This window comes from Procambarus clarkii, chromosome 27, assembly GCF_040958095.1.
Source record: "Procambarus clarkii isolate CNS0578487 chromosome 27, FALCON_Pclarkii_2.0, whole genome shotgun sequence".
Lineage (NCBI taxonomy): Eukaryota > Metazoa > Arthropoda > Malacostraca > Decapoda > Cambaridae > Procambarus > Procambarus clarkii.
Window position 1 is genome coordinate 5892775 of NC_091176.1, and position 26299 is coordinate 5919073.

Genomic DNA, 26299 nt, shown 5'->3' on the forward strand with positions numbered 1-26299 from the left:
CACAACGTTCTTTATGTGGTCCTCAGGTGATAGTTTTCTATCTAGAACCACCCCTAGATCTCTTTCTGTATCAAAATTCTTTAAAGATTTCTCACATAATATATAGGTTGCGTGGGGTCTGTGTTCTCCTATTCCACAGTCCATAACATGGCATTTATTAACATTATATTCCATTTGCCAAGTGGTGCTCCATATACTTATTTTGTCCAGGTCATCTTGAAGGGCATGACAATCATCTAAGTTTCTTATCCTTCCTATTATCTTAGCATCATCAGCAAACATGTTCATATAATTCTGTATACCAACTGGTAGATCATTTATGTAGACAATAAACATCACTGGTGCAAGAACTGAACCCTGTGGTACTCCACTTGTGACATTTCTCCAGTCCGATACATTGCCTCTGATTACTGCCCTCATTTTTCTATCAGTCAGAAAATTTTTCATCCATGTTAGAAGCTTACCTGTCACCCCTTGTGATTCAATTATGTTCTTCAAACAATAAAAGAATATTTTTGCTGTTATTACACTATATACACACATTATATATAAGTGTCTGCATGTTTTGTTCACCATAACTGTACAACTAAGCTGGTGTGGTGTCCAAACAGCATAGTGGCCACCATACACTGTATGAACTAAGTTACACATCAGCCAGCTGACGACAAATCCTTCCTCTCCAAGATTACTCCTCATCTGCCTAGCACTGTGAACATTTTGAACAGCATTGTGTTCACTAATATCTGAATTTTGTACACAGTCTTTATCCCAGTCAGGCTCTTCTGTAAAACTATCATGACTAAATAATATCAGTAACATATATTTTGACAATTTTAAGTGATGCTGTGGTCACAAGGTGAACAGCAGTGCTGTTAGTTAATGCTGCATGCACCAGCCTTGTTTGCTCACTCAATATTGAGGTCTTCACACCCGGAAATGGTGCCCACAATTTTTTTTTTTAAATGATGACTGTTTACTGGAGCCCTGAGGAAGCTGATGTGGATCCCATGTAGCCATGGGACTTTTATAACTTACACATTACAGTACTTTAAAAAGTATATATATATACAATGTGCCATGCATGTAGTTTGACCAAAATCATATACAGTACTGTATATACAATCAGCTGGTCAAGGGTTAAACTTAACACTTTCGCCCGGGCATGACGCAGCATTGCGTCATCCGTTTACTGTTGGTAATACCGGGGATGACGCAGCATTGCGTCATCCTCTTTAAATAATCGCCAAAAATCAGGTTTTTATCCGATTTTTTGGGGACTGGTTTTAAAATGTGCACCGATGTCTTCCCATTTTCTTTGTTGAGCCTCGTGGCCCTCAGGTGACTTGGCACACGCAGTGGGCCCATTGTTTTCGCTCCACTGTTGTGACCAATGTCGCCTCCCCTTGCATCTCAAACGTGTGAACATTTCGGCTATTTTCCGTGGCTATATTTCTTACTGCGGCTTTAGAAACTATCTACGCTTACTACACGATGGATAGTGATCATGAACAAGGCCCTTCCAGGAAGAAAATTGCGAAAAAAAGGCTTGAAAAGGGAAGGAATTGGGAGTGTAGCTGGAAGGCGTCTGAGCGCTCACTCGCGGCTAACGCGTGGCTCGTCTTCAACTCGTCGGCGGTTGGAGCGTGACCAGGTTCTTTATTTTATATGCTAATGTTCCTCTAGAGAATTCTATTGTGAACCCATTGAGACCAAAATGAAAGACCTAGGACAAAAATTGAGGTGACCAGAGTGAAAATAGTGAAAACATTTTATCGCGTTTGCGCGCTCCTGGGTAACTCGTTCGCACTTTCTCTGATTTTCTGTGGGGAGCCTCTATGGCTCCCTGGAGCTTATCGGGCTAATGTATGTTATATTAGACCGGGACATTAGCTAAGGAGTTCAGACCAAATCAACAAGGTGCTTATAGAGGAATAAATCATAAGGACGAGTAGGGTCAACATGACTAGGATCAAAATACTTAGTCCACATAGCAGGACCTAAAAAAAACCAGCGTTGAATGTAATGAAACGCCATTTTCTGGGTGAGCCCTGGAGGCTCCCTGGAGCTTATCGGGCTAATGTATGTTATATTAGACCGGGACATTAGCTAAGGAGTAAGGACCTACCAGGGACCAGCGCCAGAACCGGGCCCCTTCAGAGAGGTTTCAGGGAGCAATGGCCCTGGAAAACCCCTTTGTGGTTGGGGCTTTCCTTATCTGCCATCGACCGGGGTTAGGCACCCAGAAAGGTAGGCATAACAAAACAAACCCCACATGGTAAAAAACTAAAACAAAAAACCGAACAGAGAGGTAGAAACTCCCTACACTCCCAAGGAAACAAGCAAACAAGCAAACATCCCACTTTACTGCCGCGCTGATTGTCCGCGCAGCCCTCCCCACCCCGAGAAGGGGAGGGGGAAAGCCCTGGACCTACCGCACCGGCTGCCACGCTTCAGTTCGTAAGGTAATGTCAACCGGGGCGTTTTCCCGCGGCTCCGGCTCTTTCAGCAGGTCGGATCAGTCCTGTACGTGACTGATTCGGCCTTCTCCTCGGCTCTTTGCGTCTGGTATTTTGACGCTGGTATCACCATCTCTGTGGTGTTCAGGTGGCTTTGTTGATGGTGTCCCACCTGCGAGCTTCTTGGTGACAGTATGACGTTCTTGGTGTTTCTATGCACTTTTTCTTGCTCTTCATAGGTTGTCGTCTCTTTCGCATCGGGTTGTTTTGTCTTTCTTGGATTTTCAGAACTTCAGTCATTTGATGTTTTTACTGTCGCCTCGTTTTGTGCGGCGCTGGCGGAGCCGCTCCGGCTTGCGTTCGGGGTGGACGTCACATCTGCCCCTTTCGTACGCTTTCTCATGTTTTGTTTCACCTCCGGCCTGCTCCCGGAGAGTTGCCAGGGAGCCCCGGAGGTTCCCTGGCAACCCTCCCTCCCACCGGTCAGCATTTTTTTTTGAGTTGGTTGAAGCTTGGCAGCCGGCGCGGTAGGTCCGGGGCTCCCCCCTCCCCCTCTTGGGGCGGGGAGGGCTGCGCGGACGATCGGCGCGGGAGTAAAGTGTGATGTTTGCTTGTTTCCTTGTGATTGTAGGGAGTTTCTACCTCTCTGTTCGGTTTGTTTTAGTTTTTTACTATGTGGGTTTGTTTTGTTATGCCTACCTTTCTGGGTGCCTAACCCCGGTCGATGGCAGATAAGGAAAACCCCAACCACAAAGGGGTTTTCTAGGGCCATTGCTCCCTGGAACCTCTCTGAAGGGGCCAGGTTCTGGCGCTGGTCCCTGGTAGGTCTGAACTTCTTAGCTAATGTTCCGGTCTAATATAACATACATTAGCCCGATAAGCTCCAGGAAGCCTCCGGTGCTCACCCAGAAAATGGCGTTTCATTACATTCAACGTTGGGTTTTTGCTATTTGAGCATAAAATTTGTTATTATATATCTCACCTTGGGTCCCAAGAAAGCCAGCGGTAAGGATCAGGTTAAGAAATCGCATGTGAGGATGACAATAGAGTAAAAATGAGAGATCATTCAAAAGCATGAAAATGGTGCACGTGTTGTTGAACTTTGTAGGCAGTACAACAAATCCACATCAACGATATGCACTATACTTAGCAAGAAAAAGGACATTATGAGTGCTAATAGGGCAAAAGGCGTAAGAACAATCACGAAACAAAGACCACAAATACTTGTGGATGTGGAAAAGTTGTTATTAATTTGGATACACGACAGGAGTTAGCGGGTGATAGGGTTTCAGAGGCCATCATTTGTGTGAGACCCAGGGTATTGCATGAAGACCTTTTAAAGAAAAACCCCTGGAACGAGTGCAGGTTTACTTTATGTACTTTATGTATTTTAAGGCAAGCAGGGGATGGTTTGAAAAATTTAGAAACAGAAGTGGTATTCATTGTGTTGTGAGGCATGGGGAGGCCGCCAGCTCAGACAAACCAGCGGCTGAAAGATTTATTGAAGAATTTAAAGAGTTTGCAGAGGCTGAGGAATACATACAGCAACAAGTGTTTAATTGTGATGAGACAGGACTGTTCTGGTAAAGACTGCCTAAGAGGACATACATTACCAAGGAGCAAAAACATTGCCCGGACACAAGCCTATGAAAGATAGGTTTACGCTTGTGCTGTGTTCAAATGTGGTTAGCGATTTGAAAATTAAACCCTTGTTGTGTATCATTCTGAAAATCCAAGGGTTTTCAAACAGTATAAAGTGCAGAAAAACTAAATGTGCGTGATGTGGAGGGCTAATAATAAGGCATGGGTGACTAGGATTTTTTTTTCGGAGTGGGTGAATGAAGTGGTGTGCCCTGCCATAGAAAAATATCTGCAGGAGAAACATTTGCCACTCAAGGCCCTGCTTCTCCTCGACAATGCTCCTGCTCATCCTCCAGGATTGGAAGATGAATTGTTGCACAGATACAGTAAATTTCTCAAAGTAAAGTTCCTTCCTCCTAACACCACTCCTCTAATTCAACCTATGGACCAGAAAATCATAGCAAATTTTAACACTATCGCGCCCCGGGCATGCACGCCGCCAACTTAGAGATCATGCCCCCGACGTGTGGACGAGCGTACAGGCAAGCGCGCGGTGACACGGAAATGTGTATACTCGTTTCGGTTTTCTCACCTTAATTCTCATGCTACGTCGTTCGTTTTAGTATCATTGTGTTCGCAATAGAATTCCCTACAGGTGTATTTGCATATAATGTCCAAAAGCCTGGCGTGACTCCAAACAGCAAAGCTTAAAATTGGCAAAAAGTGTCCCGTGAGCGCACAAAATCAGTAAAATGTGTACACTCATTTCAGTTTTCTCCCCTTAATTCTCGTGCTACATCGTTTGTTTTGGTATCATTGTGTTTGCAATTAAATTCCCTACGGTGTATATGCATATAATATATAAAAGCCCGGCGTGCCTCCTTGCAGGAAAGCCTAAAATTACTCGTAAATGAGCACCAATTGGCACACTGCAACCTAATGTGTATACGCGCTCAGTTTTATAACATAAATTTTCGTGTTACATCTTTCATTTTGGTATCAAATTCTTCGCAATAAAAAGTCGGTTATAATAAAACAAGTCCCATAATAATAGAGCAATAACTGGAATTTTAACAAATATTTTAATTCTGGAAGCTCATCATCACAAAATTATTTATATCTTTCCAGTGTTCTGACATAAATGTTTGTGTTACATCTTTCATTTTGGTATCAAATTGTTCGCAACGTAAAAGCGCGCATTTTAAAACTAGTCCCAAAATAATTGCACAATAAATAGAATTTTAACAAATATTTTAAAATTTTGACCAAAAACGTATTTATAATATTTCAAGTGTTCTGACATCGAGTTTCGTGTTATATATTTCATTTTGGTATCAAATTATGCGCCCTCTAAAGGCATTTTTCTGAAACTATCCCGAAGTCGATCAGATATAAAATGAATTTTATACAAATATTTTTGTAATGGATGCAAATGCTGTCCATGCCTAGGACTCTAGAGAAAAAAAATTGGACGTGATCGGTGTCTAAAGTGAGTGATAGTGTTAAGAAACTTTATGAAAGGGCACTTTTCCAGAAATGTTTTGAAGTGACTGAAGCCACAAAACTCACCCTCAAAGAGTTCTGGAAACACCATTTTAACATTTTTAGTCCTTTAAAACTCGTTGACAAAGCCTGGCAAGAAGTGAATCAAAGAACCCTGATCTCTGGCTGGAGAAAATTGTGGCCTGAATGTGTGACAGAACTAGACTTTGAGGGGTTTGAGCCTCTAAATGATGCGCCTATGGTTGAGGAAATTGTTGCTCTGGGCCGGCAAATGAACTTGGAATTGGATGGCGATGATGTGGAAGAGTTGGTGGCAGAACACAACGAAGAACTGACCACCGAAGAACTCCAAGCCCTTCAAAAGGAACAGCAAGAAGACACAGCTGAGGATGTTTCTCCTTAGTAGGAGGATAAGGCAGTAGCGAATGTCCCTTCCGCAACCATTAAGAAGTGGTGTCAGAAGTGGGAAGAAATGCAAACTTTTATTGAAACGACTCATCTAGAGAAAGCTGTAGTAAGCCGTTGCATTAACTTTTTCAGTGACAATGTAATGCCTCACTACAGACGACATATCTTGCGAAGAAGAGAAAAATAATCATCAATGGACTGCTTTGTTGTGAGAAAGTCGAGCAGTGAGCCACAACCAGGACCTAGTGGTATGCTGGCAAAACATGCCAGAGAATGCACCCCAGAGAGGTCCTCACTGCCTGATGTTATAATGGAAGGGCACTCCTCTTCCAAACAGTAACACCTCTCCTTCTCCCACCTTCCCCCCCCCCCCCCTCACCATCTTCCATACACCAACAGTAGTCATCAGCAAGGGTAAATAATAACTTGAACATTGTTTTGTAATGTAAATTTCGATGAATTAGGTTAAAAATTTAGTTTGAAGTTAGGTTTTAGGTAGTCGGGAATGGATTAATTCATTTCTCCATTATTTCTTATGGGAAAATTAACTTCCGTTTACGAGTTTTCGGATTACGAGCTGTCTTCAGAAACGAATTAAACTCTTAAACCGAGGCACCCCTGTATATCCTAATTTACTGTATTGAATAAAAGTTAATATATGTTCAATAATTTTTAATACTGTATATGTAGGAAAATGTGTTAATTAAGGAAGCGAGGGGGATATACAGGTATTACATAAAGTTTAGTAATGTTCGCTTCCACAATGAAGTGAAAATGGAAGAAACGAAGTGATTACTATGTATGAATGTATTTAAGCAGGAATAAACAAACTGTATTCAATAAAATTCAATGTAATAAAGTACAGTACTGTATTATTATTGTTAAAAAACAATATTTAACATGACTCTGAATGCTTTTGTGCATTTGGTGTCAGACTACACATTACCAGACTTGGAATTTTGAGTGGGTACAATATGGTGCATGGACTAATGGATTTGTTTTCTGTATATACTGTAGATTTATTTATTTCGTATTTTGTGAACCAACATTTTGCATGTATGCAATTGTGTAAAATAATGAAGGAATCATTCTTCAATTTCTGTTTTAGATCATTGATTTAGTTCAATCAAAATTCTAATTTGAGTTATGCTTCCTTTCCAGCAGCCCTTGACAACCTGTAGCACAAATACTCCTTCCATTCTTGAATGTTTCCATTATCCTTTCCAGTTATTAATCTGGCTCTAATCTTCTTTAGAGCAAGGCAATACATTAACCCTTAAACTGCGCAACGCGCCTGCAGGCTCACGTCTGGTTTGCGCAACGCGCCTCCGGATATTTGTATTTTTCACGTTCCATTCAAAACTCCCGCGGTTACATGGGGTTCACATCAGCTTCCTTAGGGCTCTTGTAAACAGACGCCATCTTTAAAAAAAATCGTGGTCCACATTCCCGGGTGTGGGAGCCTCAGTAGTGTGTGAGCAACCAAGGTTGGCGCTCACAGCATGAGCGCACAGCACTGCTGTTCAGCATGTGACCACAGCATCGCCTAATAATGTCAAAATATATATATATAACTTGTATTATTTAGCTATGATAGTGTTATATTAGAGCCTGAGTGTGATAATGACTGGGTACAATGTTCAAATATCAGTGATTCAATGCTGTTCACGATGCTCACAGCGGTAGCCGCAGCATTATTTCGTTCATCAAGGAATCTTCAAATGATTTCTTAGGTTCCTTTTCAAAATAAACGTGTGGTCAATTATTCATTTACAGGAATTAGGGACCAGGATTGTGATAATAGCAGGATTGTGGTTATAATTAGCATTGTGCGTAGTATTGTGGAAGGAGGAATTTTGATGAGGGAGGGAGGGCAAGAATTGAGCTAGCCTCATCGTGTGTGTGTGGCTGCCACTCTTGTTTTGCTCACCATACTAGCTTAGTGGTTCGCTATGGGCAACACATATGTACATGGGTATATATAGTGTAAGAACAGCAACAGGAGAATGTTGAGAGGAGCTATTTTGGTGAGGGAGGTGACGTAATCGTAGCGTCATCTGCTGTGTGATTTTTCATGCAGTGTATAGTGGCCACTGTACTGTTTGGACACAATATCGGCTTACTTGCATAGTTCTGGTAAATAAAACATGTATATAGAACATGTGTAATAAGAACTATAACAATATGGTGGGAGGAGCAATGTTGGAGTGAGGGAGACTGGCTGGGTGTTGCTGCTCTCACTAGAGGTGTTCTGAATGTGTTCATGGCCAAATGCTCCTATTGGCCCATATGAGGCAGCTGCTGTTGGTCCATACGAGGCAGCTGCTGTTGGTCCATATGAGGCAGCTGCTGTTGGCCCATACGAGGCAGCTGCTGTTGGCCCATACAAGGCAGCTGCTGTTGGCCCATACGAGGCAGCTGCTATTGGCCCATACGAGACAGCTGCTATTGGCCCATACGAGGCAGCTGCTATTGGCCCATACGAGGCAGCTGCTGTTGGCCCATACGAGGCAGCTGCTATTGGCCCATACGGGGCAGCTGCTATTGGCCCATACGGGGCAGCTGCTATTGGCCCATACGAGGCAGCTGATATTGGCCCATACGAGGCAGCTGCTATTGGCCCATACGAAGCAGCTGCTACGCGGTGTTCTGAATGTGTTGATGGTGAATGTATATATACACAAATTAGCATGATACATAGTAAATATGTGCTGCATATGTGTACACAAGTTTCATGCACGTAACACAGTGTCTACGGACAGTACGGATGTTGTACTGCGATATTATAGTGTACGTGTTCATTATACATTGGATTGGCACATAAAACAATGAAAATGTATTTGGAAAGGTGCGCAAAAAATGAACGAAAATATATTCGCGGCAACTCGCGCGCCCCGCCCCGAGCGCCCCACCGCCCCCGAGAGCTTACGGCACGGGCGCACGGGGAATGATGACGTCACGCCCCAACTTCCGGACCCCATAGCAGCCAAAGTAAGTACAATTTCGACTTTTTTTTTACATACCCATACTGAGGGAAGGGTTTTTGACACTTTAAAAAGAAAAAATAATTTTTTCCAGAGAATTTATTTCCTGCGCACTGCGGGGGTGTCACATTTGGAGGCAACGCAGTTAAGGGGTTAAAGTACTGGATATATAGATGCAACTTAAAATTTCATATTTTTGATCTTTGATTTTAACCCTAGGGCCACTAAGGGTCATAATTACTTCAACACCCACAGGCGCAACAACAACAAAAATCCAAATTTTTTTTTGTCTTATAAAAGTGTTCATTTGTGTTCCCTGATCACGGAAAAAATAACAAAAAATCGTAGGTGGCATATTTTAGCCGCAATAGGGTAGGGAAGTCTGGCAAAAAAGGGGCATTGACAGAGCCTTTGTCAGACGAGGTCTACTCCGCCCGAGCTGTCAGGCGGCAGTTGCCACAAATATATTATATATACTGTACCTAATTATTTCAATTTCTCTGATTTTTTTATCTTTTTTTGCAGTAATATTATTCAATAGTGTGTATTGTGATATATATATGTAATGAAATGTGTGAACCATCGCTGTACTCAAAATTATGGTGTGCATATTAGTGATTCAATTATGTTCATAAAGCAATAAACAGTTTTGCTGTTATTACACTATATACACAGGTTATATATAAATATTTGCATGTTTTGCTCACCATAACGAAGCACTAAGTTGGTATTGTGAGTCAAAATGCAACGAGGAGTGGCCGCCACATACCAGCCAGCGCCAGCCACTCGCTGCCACTCTCTCCCTCAACACCTCACTCGCCCTCATTCTCCTCCCACAATACTGTTTTTGCAATTATTCACTATACACAGATGTTATATATAAGCATTTACATGTTTTGTTCACCATAACTGTACATCTAAGCTTGTATGGTGAGTAAAGTCACAAAGATGTAGCTCTTCACACAGTCAGCTGGTGGTGGCCGCCCTCAAGGCCAGACACACTAATATTTCTCCAACAATATTGTTTATGGTGTTATTATGCTATATACACGTATATATATAAGTATCTACATGTTTTATTCACCATACCTGTACAAATAAGCTGGTATGGTGCCCAAAGACCATAGTGGCCACCAGTAAACATGACAAGTCGTGCAGACGATGCACCTCCCTCACCAAAATGGCGGCTCCCAACCTACTCCTATTGCTGCTGTTATACTCTATACTCGCGTTATATATAAGTATCTACATTTGTGTTCACCATAGCGAACCACTAAGCTGGTATGGTGAGTGCAGTCAATAAAAGGTGGCCACACACACACAGTCAGAAGACAATGCCACCACCTTCCCTCCCACAGCATTACTCCTCCCTCCATAGAGCACAGTGCTAAATATCACCACAATCCTGCTATTATCAGAATCCTGGTCATTTTTATCACAGTCAGGGATCTTCTGTAATACTATCATTGCTAAATAATAGCATGAACATGTATATTTTAACATTTTTAGGTGATGCTGTGGTCACAAGCTGAACAGCAGTGCTGTGCGCTCATGGTGCGTGCGTCAGCCTTGGTGGCTCGCTCAGTACTGAGGCTCTCACACCCAGGAATGTTGGTCACGATTTTTTTTTTCTAGGTGGTGTCTGTCAACTATCGGTCGTGGCTGCACTATAGCTGCTCCTATCCCACGCGGGGCATTTAAATTAAGGCGCTAGACACTAAAACAGCTATTAATGTATTGCGCTGTTCTGGTTTTGTTTCTCAAATCATCTATATATGTATTGCACGGTCTAAGGGTTAATTATGTACTGCCGTGACAATTTTAGTTTTTACCTAAACTAGATTTCGGCCTCCAAGCAAGAGATCCAAAATTGTGCAGAGAACATTCCGTCTGCTGTGTCTGAAGAGTACAACTCCAGAGGAATTATTTGCTCGAAAAATTGAGAATGAAGAATACGGAGAAGCATTGGCACTCGCTAACAGTTACAGGTAAGTTGATCCCCACCGCCATAGTGCTTTACCCTTTTCCACCGCCATAGTGCTTTACCCTTTTTCACACTTTCATGAGATGGGAAAGTCATCTGTCTAGAAAAGAAAATGTATGTATGATGGTTAGCATTTTATAAATGAAACTCATCAGTAGTATAAAATAAACTATAACAAAAAAAGCCAGAAGATAGGGAGGTACTAGCCTACAGAAAAAGAAGACTACAGATAAAAAAATAATATTTGTTCATTTACTATATCATGCTGGGTGTAATTGTAAATAATGTAATTTAAATTTCCATATTACAATACTGTACTTTATATTTTACTCAAATCTTGGATTGTTTTATGCCATCCAATGTATTTCAATACATTGATGTATTGAAATAGTCTGTGGCATGATAGTGATGCATAACATAAGTCTGGCCATCACTACAGTGCAATATTAAACTGTCTATAATATATAGACATATTTTATGAAAATAATTTTTACTCTTTAGCCTAAAAACACAAACTGTGTAACACGTTAACTGAATAGGAACACAAGGTTAAATTCCTTCCTGTTACTTTAACATTCATTACTTTATATACAGTACTGTACAATAGTCAGCAATATATCTGAAAGAAGTTTTTTCTGTTTTCTTATTTTTATTTTAACGTGTTGATTCATTCATAACCAATTGAAACGTTGGGTACCATTCAGTTTATAAATGGAATTTGCTTTTAATTGGTATAAACAATGTACTTGAAAAGCATTTAAAAAACTGAGTTTTGAGATATTATTTATATATATATATATATATATATATATATATATATATATATATATATATATATATATATATATATATATATATATATATATATATATATATATATATATATATATATATAATATATATTATATATATAATAATAAATACATACACACACACACACACATACATACATACAGTACATACATACCCTTGGGGCACCGTGGAGCTCCGGGTTACCTTCATACTTTATCACAAAACAGTGAGGCCAAGCAGGTGAGGTGTCGGTCAGGACATACGTGAACATCATTAGAAAACATCTTTGGCGTTTGAAGTCCCTCCATTGTCCCAGTCAACGATATTTTACAATTTTCTCCGGCTTGCCATGCTTGAACTCGCCAGAAACAGTGCCAGTGAGGGAGGCCTACCACCTTAACGGCTGGGGCGGGATGGGAAAGGGCAGGGGCAGAGGGAGGCGCGTGAGGGAAAGTGAACCTTAGAGTAAGGCGTCACTAAGAGCACCCGCTCACAGGTCAGGCGGAGGAAGCTGGTAGTGGCCCATTTCAAACTCCCCTCACCACCACACCACCCCACCACCTCCCTCACAGGCTCAGTGAATGATAGTGAACAATTTCTGTCTGTTTACTGTATACTTTGTGGCCCTGACATACAAAGTGCATACCATGTATATATAGTGCCATAGTGACATACATCTCAAAGTGCCAACTCCGATACTCAGTGCCATACACACCGCAAAGTGCCAACCCCAGTTTATAGTGTCATACATATGACAAAGTGCCAACCCATATATTCTCAGTGTCATACATACCCTGGTTTACATATATATGAATGTATATTGTGTGTCATCTGTATAGCCCACTCGATACTACGCCTCCCCCCCCCCAAACCGACCCCCATCCCCACCATCTCACTACCTGAGCTGACCCTCGCCCCACCCGGCCTCTACACCCAGCCGCGGCCTCCACACCCAGTTGCTGGCCCCACACCCAGTTGCTGGCCCCACACCCAGTTGCTGGCCCCACACCCAGTTGCTGGCCCCACACCCAGTTGCTGGCCCCACACCCAGTTGCTGGCCCCACACCCAGTTGCTGGCCCCACACCCAGTTGATGCCTCCACACCCAGTTGCTGGCCCCACACCCAGTTGCTGGCCCCACACCCAGTTGATGCCTTCACACCCAGTTGCTGGCCCCACACCCAGTTGATGCCTCCACACCCAGTTGATGCCTCCACACCCATTTGCTGGCTCCACACCCATTTGCTGGCTCCACACCCATTTGCTGGCTCCACACCCATTTGCTGGCTCCACACCCATTTGCTGGCTCCACACCCATTTGCTGGCTCTACACCCAGTTGCTGGCTCCACACCCAATTGCTGCCTCCACACCCAGTTGATGCCTCCACACCCAGTTGATGCCTCCACACCCAGTTGATGCCTCCACACCCAGTTGATGCCTCCACACCCAGTTGCTGGCTCCACACACCCAGTTGCTGGCTCCACACACCCAGTTGCTGGCAGTTGCTTGGCCATGACCCAGTGTATTTCCCCCTCTATAGAACAATGCACAGTTTAACTCTCCCAACCGAGTTGAAATGGAAGGGGTTCCAGAGGTCGGGCAGGACTCCACAAGCCTTGAGGTACCAACAACTACTCCTAAAAGAGTTTTTTGCCGAGTATGCAACAAAAACACCGCCATAAACCCTAATGGTGGTGTTATCCGCTTTCACACTGTCAATGAGGCAAGATGCAGTGGTTCCCACCACCACCCAAAGGGAAGCAGTGGCCAGCTGCCATTAACAGTTAGGGAAGACATAAGAACAAAGGAACCGCAGAAGGCCTATTGGCCCATTCGAGGCAGTTCCTATCTATAACCATCCAATCTCACTCATATACATGTCCAACCCATGCTTGAAACAATCGGGGGACCCCACCTCCACCACGTTACGCAGTAATTGGATCCACAAATCAACCACCCTATTACCGAACCAGTATTTACCCAAGTCTTTCCTAAATCTAAACTTATCCAATTTATACCCATTTGTTTCGTGTTCTGTCCTGTGTTGACACTTTTAATACCCTATTAATATCCCCTTTGTTGTGTCCATTCATCCACTTGTAAATCTCTATCATGTCACCCCAACTCTTCGCCTTTCCAGTGAATGCAATTTAAGCTTTGTTAATCTTTCTTCATATGAAAGATTTCTAATTTGGGGAATTAACTTAGTCATCCTACGCTGGACACGTTCAAGTGAATTTATATCCATTCTATAGTACGGCGACCAAAACTGAACTGCATAATCTAAATGGGGCCTAACCAGAGCAAGATATAGCTGAAGAAGAACACCAGGTGTCTTGTTACTAACGCTTCGATAAATAAATCCCAGTGTCCTATTTGCCTTATTACGAACATTCATGCAGTGATCCTTTTGTTTTAAATTCTTACTAATCATAACTCCCAGATCCCTTTTGCAATCCGACTTCGCAATCTCAACACCATCTAGCTGGTATCTTGTAACTCTATCATCATTACCTAACCTCAAAACTTTACATTTATCAGCATTAAACTGCATCTGCCAATCATTTGACCATTTCAAAACCCTATTTAGATCAACTTGAAGTGATAGTGACTCTTCTTCCGTGTTAACTTCCCTACCGATTTTTGTATCATCAGCAAATTTGCAGATGTTGCTACTCAAACTTGAATCTAAATCATTTATATATATTATAAACAACAAAGGTCCCAGGATAGAGCCTTGAGGCACTCCACTAACAACATTATCCCACTCTGACTTAACCCCATTTATACTAACACTTTGTTTCCTTTGGAATAGCCATTCCCTAATCCAACTTAACACTTTGATGCACTGGGCCCGGGACCTCCCCACTACCTCAGGTGGGCTTGGGTGTTCCGCGGGAGCGCGAGGGAGAGCGAGGTAAATTCTGAAAAGTATATAATCTTTTCAACTTATCAGCTCAATTCTCGTCCTAAGATATTCAATTTGGTATCAATATGTTCGCAATAGAATTCTCTACAGGACTAAATGCAAATAAACTCCAAAAGCCCGGCTTACCATCCGCAACTAACAGAGAAAGTTACTTGGGAGCGCACAAGAGTGATAAAATGTTTACACTCTTCAGTTTTGTCAACTCAATTCTCGTCCTAGGTCTTTCATTTTGGTATCAATGTGTTCGCAATTGAATTCCCAACAGGCCTATATGCATATAATATAAAAAACAGCAGTGATCTCCACCCGCCGACATGATGAAAACAGGCCGCGGTTACAAGAAAGAGAGCGCTGCGCCACCCCAAGGCGCTTCTCACTATGAAAAGTGAATATTCTTTTCAACTTTGTCATCTCAATTCTCGTCCTAGGTTTTTCAATTTGGTATCAATGTGTTCGCAATAGAATTCTCTACAGGACTAAATGCATATAAAGCCCAAAAGCCCGGCGAGAAAGTGAGAGCGTGTTACCCGGGAGCGAGCCAGAGCAATAAAATGTGTACACTCTCTTCACTTTGGACATATCAATTCTTGTCTTAAGTCTTTCGTTTTGGTATTATTGTCTTTGCAATAGAATTCCCTACAGGAGTATGCAAATATGAAGTCCAAAAGCCTGGCATACCATCAACAAATAGGGAAAGTGACAGAGCGTTACCCCCGTGAGCGCTAATAAAGAGCAATAAAATGGGTAATCTGTTTTCAACTTTGTTACCTCAATTCTGGTCCTAGGACTTTAATTTTGGTATCAATGTATTCGCAATGAAATTCCTTACAAGAGTATATGCATATAATGTCCAAAACTGCAGCAAGACCTTCCCGAAAAAAACGCTACTGTTGCCGCAGTTAGGACTCAATGCTGAGTCCTCGCCGGACCTGTCCCTATTTTGCTGAGGACTCAATGCTGAGTTATCGCCGGGCGAAAGTGTTAATATAGCACCCCCAATACCATAAGCCTCTATTTTTTTAATCAGTTTTCATGTGGCACTGTATCAAAAGCATTGCTAAAGTCAAGGTACACAATATCACAGTCCTTACCACTATCAACTGCCTCAACTATGCTGGAATAAAAAGATAGCAAATTTGTTAAATATGAACGGCCATTTGTAAAACCATGTTGCGACTCATTTATTAATTAATGTTTTTCAAGATGAAGACGAATTGTATTTGCAATTATCGATTCAAGTAACTTTCCCACAATTGACGTTAGGCTAATTGACTGATAGTTTGATGCAAGTGATCTATCTCCTTTCTTGAAAATTGGTACCACATCAGCAACCTTCCATGACTCTATTGATTTATTAAATATGGTAGACAGTGGCTCGCAAAGCTCCTCTTTGCATTCTTTAAGCACCCTGGCAAACACTTCATCCAGCCCAGGGGATTTGTTTGTTTTTAGTTTTACTATTTGTTTAATTACATCTTCCCTGGTAACTGCTAAACTAGTCAACCTGTCCTCATCCCCACCCCACATAGACTTGTTCAGCTGAAAGCATATTGTTAAGTTCCTCTTTAGTAAATACAGATATAAAATATTAGAAATATTACTCATCTCCTCGTCATTATCCGTTATTTGACCTGATTCAATTTTTAACGGACCTATGCTTTCCCTAAATAAATATCAAAGCATTCATTAATTGCACCAAAAGCTCACACACATGTCCAGCTTCCTGTATGAAAGGTCTTCAAAACATATAACAACATTATACTAACTGCATACAGACTTTGTATTCTCTGTTCGCTTTATTAATTGCTGTTTCCAAGCCCCTAGCTATACTCTATAGTTATACTGGTTTAGTGCTTTCTGCTCAGAATTTTCTTTCTTTCCAAGTTCATAACTGCCTTGTACAATTTACAGTAAAATGTTTGTATATGGTGTATTCTAGCAGAAATGTGAACCATGCTGAGAATGTACAATATATTCTTTATTTCTGTCCTGCTACATAGTCTTCCTGGCTTGGTGCCGTCTTGTGATAATTATTTACTTTAATAATATTGAGAGTTGACATTGTTAAAATGACTAAACAGTACATTAAAAATTTAGATTGCATTAATATATTTGTAGTTGCCTTTACATACTGATTTATTATGAAAACCGAATGTCGATAATAATTTTGAGTTGTTGGTTAAATGGTTAGGTAACACTCCTTTTTTCCTGGTGAAGTTAATAGATTTCAATCTTAATAAATGTTTAAATTTTTTATTATGGAATCTCGTTAAAATAAGTGTGTAAAGTCTTTTATGTACACTTTTGAAAATGACTATTGTAATAAAATACTGAGTACTGTAATAACAATAATTAATAATAATGACAGTAATTTTATTCATGCAATAGCCATTACATAGGAAAAGTTAAATTGGTTACATAGTGGGTTAAGTAATTGTTTATTATGTAAACCCACCTGTTGGGCACAGAGATTTGGGCCTAAGTCGTATATCTTAAAATACGTTTAACTAACGGGTTTTTAAAAGCTTTTCCAATCCCACGACAGTCTCGACTGTGACCGAGTGTACCAACAACAGTGGCGGAGAAGTTCAGTGACAGTTGCCTCCATACAAGATTACCTTGCCAAGATTCACAAAAGGTCTTGGGTTCTGGCCGAGTGTGTAAGTCGTGTTCCAGAAAATATTGATGCTGCTCGAGAGCTGCTTATGTATGGCCTTCGTGGGACGGATCTTGAGGTAATACTTGACTAAACTTTCAGTTATACATGGTATAACTGGCATAAAACTTCACTTGTTGGAATATTAAAATGGAAGAATTCTGATCATTAGATATTGGTTTACCTGTCAGTTATTCATGACTGAGCTTATAACCAATTGAGTATAGTTATACCAGAGTTTATGTAGTAATGTGTTTCTAGTTCTAAAAAACTATGACTATGTCTTGACTCACAACTGAGGGATCAGAGTCCAATTCCTGGAGAGGACAGAAATGGTTGAGGAAATTTCCTTTCACATGATTCACCTGTTCACCTAGCAGAATAGATAGTTTTGCATGGGGCTTAATATATGCACAAATCGTTTTGAAGTGAATAGAGCATCATTGATGGAAATTTAAAATAAAACCCATTGCTTTGAATGTTGAACTGTTGCATTATTTTAGCCACACATCATTCATATTTAATATATTATTTCAGGCAATTATTGCTATTGGTAATGAAACCGATGATGGTGAATTCATTCCTTGTGATTCTGATCTGATTTATGATGAAGGGTTTGACATAGACCCCAGCGAGTATGAAATCCAAGTCCAAGAGAGAGCAGCCAAAGAATTCAAGAGGAAGCATGAACTTCTTATGCAGGCTAGTGTGTGCTTTTTGTTTGAAATTTTTATGCAGACAATGCGCTCATGTTTGTTCTGGTTCTGTATTTGAATTTTTACATTTCTTGTTTTATTTTGTTCCAAGATGCCTCCCACTGTTATGAAATTTATGCAGTGTATGGTACTAGACACGAAATTCATGCAGTGTATGGTACTAGACCTTTCCATTGCCTTGATTGCAAATACTGTCTCCACTCGATTATCCGGACTATATGGGAAGGACCTCCAGCCGGATAATCACGTGTTCCGGATAATGGTACCTTTTCACCTCCGAGTCCAAAAGTGACCATTTCCAACTATTTTTATACTACAAACAACATAATTTGAATTGCTTTGCCACATATAATTATTAAATATTCAACTAGAAACATCAACTTACCTTGTTGTTGTTCGTCTTCTTGATTGATGCCACACATCTTGAAGTTAAAAATTCATGACAATTTACATAACCTATATTGGTTATGTAATGCACCCACCGGAACTGCCCGAGTCTCACCCCCAACTAAACCCTGCTCCGACCCCGAAACCCGCTGATGGTCCGGAGTCGGGAACAGGGAGGGAAAGGGGCGAACAGCACCGAACCAAAATGTGGCGACCCTGGGGCATCCGAGTGGGAAACCAACCTAGCGTGTTGCAGCAACCTAACCTAGCTTGCAACACGGATGCTGCCTGTACTCTGAACAATAATAACATCAGGAGAGTACTAGAGAACAAGCAGAGAATATCTCTCGCAAGACTCCGGGTCAAGGTGTCAGTGATCCAACAGGCAACATGACGGAGGTAAAAGTGGCGACTGCCACCCGGAGACAAGGACACAGCAACCAACGAACCCATACAAGAACGGGTTGGAACCCGGAAGACACATTCAATGGTCCACCGAGCCCCGACAGGGTGTTCCAGGGCCTGTAGGGAAACAACTATGGGAAGCCCGGGCAAGGTGTTGCTAACCGATTAAAACCCAAAACTAAAAAGGGGGTAGAGGACAACACTGAAAACCCCTGCTACATGTACAATCACGGGGGCCTAGCAGAGGGTCACCAAACACTACCAGTGGAACTATAGCCACACTGGGCAGAGCCCCATCAGGCAAATGAAAATAAAAACAAAAGAAAAACTCTGCAAAAGTACACCGTCCCCAGAGGCAACAGGAACCGGTCACCGCTTAGGTGGCAGGTCGCACAACACCTTGATGCCCTAACCAGCACAATACCAGTCCCTACCCAGGGGCCAAACAAGGGCCCCAAGCCCCATCTCGCCCCAAGAGCGAGGCAAATGCAGAGCAGCAAGAACCTCTATGGGAATGGTTCCCGAACACCCAAGGGAAGATAACCCTGTCACGCAGGGGCAGTACTCACAGGGCGCTTAGGGAAGGAAGCCCCTAAGCGCATGCAGCCCCGGTACTGATGAGGAACACCTGGCCACCGCACAACACAACACACGGCAGTGAACGCCACGAAAGGCAAACACCGCTTAGGAAACTGAGGCCAGAGAAGCGTTTGTCCCAGTTGACATTAGCTTACAAACTGATGCTAGGCAGCTGGCGGGGTGAGGTCCGGGGCTCCCCCCTCCCCCTCTTGGGGCGGGGAGGGCTGCACGGACGATCGGTGTGGCAGTAAAGTGTGATGTTTGCTTGTTTCCTGGGGATTGTAGGGAGTTTATAACTCTTGTTTTTTTGTTTTAGTTTTTTACCATGTGGGGTTTGTTTTGTTATGCCTGGTTGATACCTGGTTGATGGGGTTCCTGCCTACCTTTCTGGGTGCCTAACCCCAGTCGATGGCAGATAAGGAAAACCCCAACCTCAAGGGGGGTTTTCCAGGGCCATTGCTCCCTAAAACCTTTCTGAAGGGGCCAGGTTCTGGCGCTGGTCCCTGCTAGGTCTGAACTCCTTAGCTAATGTCCCGGTCTAATATAACATACATTAGCCCAATAAGCTCCAGGGAGCTGTAGGGGCTTCCCACAGAAATGTCAAATAAGAGTTATGATACCACAGTCAATCATAACATTACTGTACTTCGCTTTCTTTAAGTCATACTCTTTTGCAACTAGCATGATGGACTGCCAGGGAATATTTTATTTGTTCAATGAGTGGTAATTTGGGTGTCATGCTCAGAAAAATAGCTTTTCATATTCGGTCAACAACTTACTTTATAATGTGTGAAAAGAGGAAATCCACACTTAATTAATGGTTATAATTAAAATAAAAATGTCCACTTCTTTCTGCAGATTGACTTTAAGAACCTAACGCTTGAACAGAAAACTGTGATACGTGCTCGGCAGAAATTGCTGACTTATCTCGACCGATTGGCTACATATGAGGTAAGTTTTTCAAGAAACTAATATAGTACAGTTAAAAGTAAATTGATAAGAAAGTGTACCATAAATTTTAAGTATTATTGTTAATGAAGGGTAGCATTGTCTGGGTGAAGAGCAGGATGATCCCTCAGGTCCTCGGAAGGCACTTCTGTACAGGCAGCCATCAATTGGCTAAAAATAGGGAAATGGGATTCTGTCCTTTGCTGGTAATCAATTTGCTTTCCATAATGTTAGCAGTAGGATGGAATCCCACCCCATCCTCCCACACACTTTATTTAATCTTTTACAAACATTTTGGATTATACATAAATTATCTAAATGTGCAAAAGAATGAATGATAATTATATTATGTCTATGCAACTTTAAGGACAGAATGGTAATACTGATTTTTTTTATATACAGGACTGTACTGTGTTGAATGCATGTACAAAATTGGTATTATGAATGTAGAAGTTAGGTGAGCATACAGTTAGTTGAAAGGAGGCCTACTCTTGTTTGAAAGTATTTCAGTGCAACCTCTAAAATCTGGATATGCAAACAGTGGTCAAAGATCTGGTTTCATGTAAGCAATCGCAGAAAATCCAGGTTGATTTTATAGTAATTTCTAGATGATTATATTTTTTCTAGTAGTGGCTTCGCCAGAAACATTGCCCTTTTCTAGAATCACAAAATATTTTGGAACTTCTTTATAGCAAATGAGAGGGGGGGGGGGGGAACTCAAAATTAAAACAATTTTCTAAGGTTTCACCAATTTAGAAAAAATAATTAAATTTTTATTTAATCGATATATATATATATATATATATATATATATATATATATATATATATATATATATATATATATATATACATATGTTTTATTAAATATGACCGAAAAAGTAAGATTAATAATTCTAACACGAATTTTCGTGTTAGAATTATTAATCTTACTTTTTCGGTCATATTTAATAAAATATGTCTACAGGAAAGACTGCTACCAAAATATACTAATATACATATGTATATATATATATATATATATATATATATATATATATATATATATATATATATATATATATATATATATATATATATATATAAATATATATAATAAATAAATATATATATAATAAATAAATATAAATATAATCTCTGAATTGAAAACGAAGGTAAACAGATTGATCGAAACTGTGCATGCCAAGAAATCTGGACTCCACCTGCCAAAAGCTTTTGGGGAATACAAACCTGGGTATGCCTATGGAAATGTCAAGACCCACAAGCCTGGAAACCCACTTCGGACAATCATCAGCCAAATACCCACACCCACATACAGACTGGCTAAATGACTCAACGGGTTGCTGTCTCCTTACGTACCTTTTGCTTTCAGTCTGAAGTCTCCCAAGGAATTTGTTGACCTACTGAGGGGAGCGCAGGCCACAGGGATAAGAGCCTCGTTGGATATAGTCACTATATACCAACGTGCCGGTGGACGAAACAATCGGGATGATAGCAGACAGAGTGTATCGTAACCCAGCTTGCACTCCTCTTGACATGCCAGAAAACACACTGAGGAAACTACTCCAAGCCTGCACTAAAGAGACACCCTTCTTGAGCCCAGATGGGCACATGTATAAGGAAGTAGATGGGGTCACCATGGGTTCTCCCCTAGGTGTCCTGTTTGTGAACTTCTACATGGGTACCATCGAGCAGAGGGTCTTAGTTGACATGGGCTTGAAATCTGCCATATACTGCAGGTATGTTGACAACATTTTTATGCAGGTACCTGATGCCAGATGTCTGCAGCAGCTGAAGGAGACATTTGAGCAGAATTCTGTGTTGAGCTTCATTTATGAGATGGAGAATAATGGGAAGTTGCCCTTTCTGGATGTAACAGTCACGGAAAAGAGCTGAGGCTTCCACACTGCAGTCTACACTAAGGAAACCAACATAGGAATGTGCCTCAATGCCAAGAGTGACTGCCCAGACAGGTACAAGAGGAGTGCAAGAGGAGTGTTGTCAACCATGGGGAATGGACCTTCAAAACCAGTCCAGATTCCCGGTGGAGGAGATTTCAGCAAATTCATCTTCAATAATAAACAGATAAACTGGGAGCAAATAAACCAAGACTTCACAGAAATAAACTGGGAAGAACAGCTAGAAAATGCAAACCTGAACCAGTGCTTGGAAAAAATAAGCTCAGTAGCACTAGAAATATGTTCAAACCGCATACCCCTAAGAAAAAAGAGAAAGAGATGCAGATTGGAACGGGAACGTCGTTCCCTATATAGGCGAAGAAAACAAATCGCGGAACAACTTGAGAGTCGCACCCTATCTCAAGAACGGCGAAGAAGGTTAGGTAGAGAAATAGAAACAATTGAACGGAAGCTACAAGAATCATACAAAACCCAGGAGAGGCAAAGAGAGCAAAAGGCCATCAGTGAAATAGAGAGAAATCCGAAATATTTTTTCTCCTATGCAAAATCAAGATAAAAAACCACATCTAGTATCGGGCCCCTGCGAAAGGGAGATGGAACTTTCACCGATGACAACAAAGAAATGAGCGAGTTACTGAGGAAGCAGTACGACTCTGTTTTCAGCGAGCCATTAAGTGCACTAAAGATTGATAACCCAAATGTATTTTTCATGGATATGATACCAACATCAAATCATATATCAGACGTCGCCCTATCCCCACTAGATTTTGAAGAAGCCATAAACAGTATGCCGATGCACTCTGCACCAGGCCCGGATTCTTGGAACTCCATATTCATCAAGAACTGTAAAAAACCACTATCGCAGGCCCTTCACATTCTGTGGAGACAAAGCCTAGATACTGGTGTTATCCCTGACATACTAAAAACAGCAGAGATAGCACCACTCCATAAAGGAGGAAATAAGGCAGAGGCAAAAAATTACAGACCGATAGCACTAACATCGCATATCATAAAAATTTTTGAGAGAGTGCTAAGAAGTAAAATCACAAAATACATGGAATCACAGCATCTCCATAACCCCGGACAACATGGTTTCAGAACAGGGCGCTCATGCCTGTCGCAGTTGCTGGACCACTATGATATGGCATTAGATGCTATGGAAGACAAACAAAATGCTGATGTAATTTACACAGATTTCGCAAAAGCCTTTGATAAATGTGACCATGGTGTTATTGCACATAAAATACGTTCAAAAGGAATTACCGGGAAAATAGGCAGATGGATCTACAATTTCCTGACTAACAGAACCCAATGTGTAATAGTCAACAAAATAAAGTCCAGGCCATCAACCGTGAAGAGCTCAGTCCCCCAGCGTACTGTGCTTGCTCCAGTTATCAACCAGTACTTTTTCTCATCCTCATATCGGACATAGACCAGAACACAACCTATAGCACTGTATCATCCTTTGCAGATTACACTAGGATTTTCATGAGAGTTGGCAACATAGAGGACACGGCAAACCTCCAATCAGATGTAGATCAGGTCTTTCTATGGGCTACAGAAAATAATATGGTGTTTAACGAGGGTAAGTTCCAGCTCATGCGCTATGGAAAAATTGAAAATATAAAAACAGAAACCACGTACAAAACTCGGACAAATCATAACATAGAACGAAAAGGCAATGTAAAGGATCTGGGTGTACTCATGTCGGAAGACCTTACCTTTAAAGAACACAATAAAGTAGCCGTCACAACTGCAAGAAAAATGACAGGTTGGATAACAAGAACTTTTCACACTAGAGATGCTATACCGATGATGATACTTTTCAAAACGCTTGTGCTCTCTAGAGTGGAGTACTGCTGCACAATGACAGCCCCTTTCAAAGCTGGAGAAATTGCTGACCTGGAGAGCGTGCAGAGATCCTTTACTGCTAGAATCCACTCAGTAAAACATCTAAATTACTGGGACCGACTAAAGAGCCTAAATCTGTACTCCCTTGAGCGCAGGCGGGAGAGATACATAATAATTTACACGTGGAAAATAATTGAGGGGCTCGTCCCAAACCTGCACACAGAAATAACATCACATGAGACCAGGAGGCATGGCAGGATGTGCAGAATACCCCCGTTGAAAAGCAGAGGTGCAACAGGTACTCTGAGAGAGAACTCTATCAACATCAGAGGCCCGAGACTGTTCAACACGCTTCCACTACACATAAGGGGCATAACTGGCCGACCCCTCACAGTGTTCAAGAGAGAACTGGATAAGCACCTCCAAAGGATACCTGATCAACCAGGCTGTGACTCATACGTCAGGCTGCGAGCAGCCGCGTCCAACAGCCTGGTTGATCAGTCCAGCAACCAGGAGGCCTGGTCGACGACCGGGCCGCGGGGACACTAAGCCCCGGAAGCACCTCAAGGTAACCTCAAGGTAACGCTTGCGTCGACCGTGCTCTCGGCCACAGCTCAGATTGGAAGCAAGTCGATGAAGAACTCTATAGGGTAAGGCAGGTCCTAGTCAACAACGGCTTCTCTAATGGTTTCGTTGAAGACAACATAAATAGAAAGGTGAAATGCCATGCAACCTCTGAAGAGTCAACCAACACAACACATGTACCCCCTATTAGACTATTTTATAGGAACTTCCTTTTGACGGCTCATAAAACAGAGGAAAGGGTCCTGAAAGATATTGTTGATAGGAATGTTATCCCTATAGACAAAAATCAGAAAATACAATTGACAATTTATTATAAAACCCAAAAACGGCCAATCCACTCATGAAACGAAATCCACTGCCCGAAACTCTTTGCGTAATAGTGGCTTTAGGCATTGTATGTACTAGCTCTATCTATAAATTCATCAATATTTGTATTACCCCTTGTATGTATGTACTTTACCTGAATAAACATTTAAATTTGAATTTTTTGAAAAACTCTCCAGATACCAAGCAGAATGCCTTAAAGAAGACCAACATCGTCAATGCCTTTAAATGGCCACATGGGGACTGTAAGCCCCAAAGAACGCAGTATTTAGGCAAGACAATAACGTCTCTTTCCAGGCGATTAACAATGCATAAGCAACAGGGCTCCATCAAGGAACATATAATCTCTTCTCACAACCAGACCATCACCAGAGAAATCTTAACAAACAACACAGAAATCATCGATAGGTACAGTGATAGCAGGCAGCTCGACATTAGTGAAGCACTACACATAAAAAGTCAACACCAGCAATCGACAGCTAATTAATGTACAGTCTCCGTGGTGTAGTGGTAAGACACTCGCCTGGCGTTCTGCGAGCGCTATGTCATGGGTTCGTATCCTGGCGGGGGAGGATTTACTGGGCGCAATTCCTTAACTGTAGCCTCTGTTTAATGCAACAGTAAAATATGTATTTGGATGAAAAAACGATTCTTCGTGGCAGGGGATCATATTCCAGGGACCTGCCAGAAACGCTACGCGTACTAGTGGCTGTACAAGAATGTAACAACTCTTGTATATATCTCAAAAAAAAAAAAAAAAAAAAGCAACACTATATTCTACCCACTTCAAGACTCCTAACCAATATGGAAGCAACAAGAGGAAGTATGGGCCAATAGGCCTTCTGCAGTTTTTATATCCAATTTATACCCATTGTTTCGTGTTCTGTTTTGTGTTTGTCATAAGTTTGTTCACCTCACCCAAAACTTTGTACCATATCACCTGACCCAAAATGAGTATAAGTTCGATGAATCTGTGTGTAAATTAAGTCTATGAAAATGTAATAAGCATTACGAAATGCGTTCAGGCGTCAGACAATTAAAAAATGAATTTTGGAGAATTGATATTTTTATTACCACTTACAGTGAAGAAAAACATAAGAAATATTGAGAAAATTTGTGTTAGAATTATTAATCTTACCTTTTCGGTCATATTCAACAACATATGTTTACAAGAAAGACTGCTACCAAAATATGCTAATATATACATATATGTACATATATACACATATATACATATACAGGTGTATATATAGTGGTACCTCGGAACACGAGTAATTACCTAAGTGTAGTTAC

General features: G+C 41.4%; 1 protein-coding gene across 3 annotated transcripts in view; it reads left to right on the forward strand.

Annotated features, from left to right (window-relative positions):
• LOC123762748 (NBAS subunit of NRZ tethering complex-like) overlaps positions 1-26299 on the forward strand; it is a 504795-nt gene that overhangs the window by 90974 nt on the left and 387522 nt on the right. For all 3 annotated transcript variants that reach the window (XM_069332294.1, XM_069332295.1, XM_045749508.2), the window contains exons 10-13: positions 10774-10920; positions 17183-17372; positions 17831-17995; positions 20239-20331. In XM_069332294.1, the coding sequence (XP_069188395.1) occupies positions 10774-10920; positions 17183-17372; positions 17831-17995; positions 20239-20331 (595 nt within the window). The remainder of the gene's footprint in view (positions 1-10773; positions 10921-17182; positions 17373-17830; positions 17996-20238; positions 20332-26299) is intronic.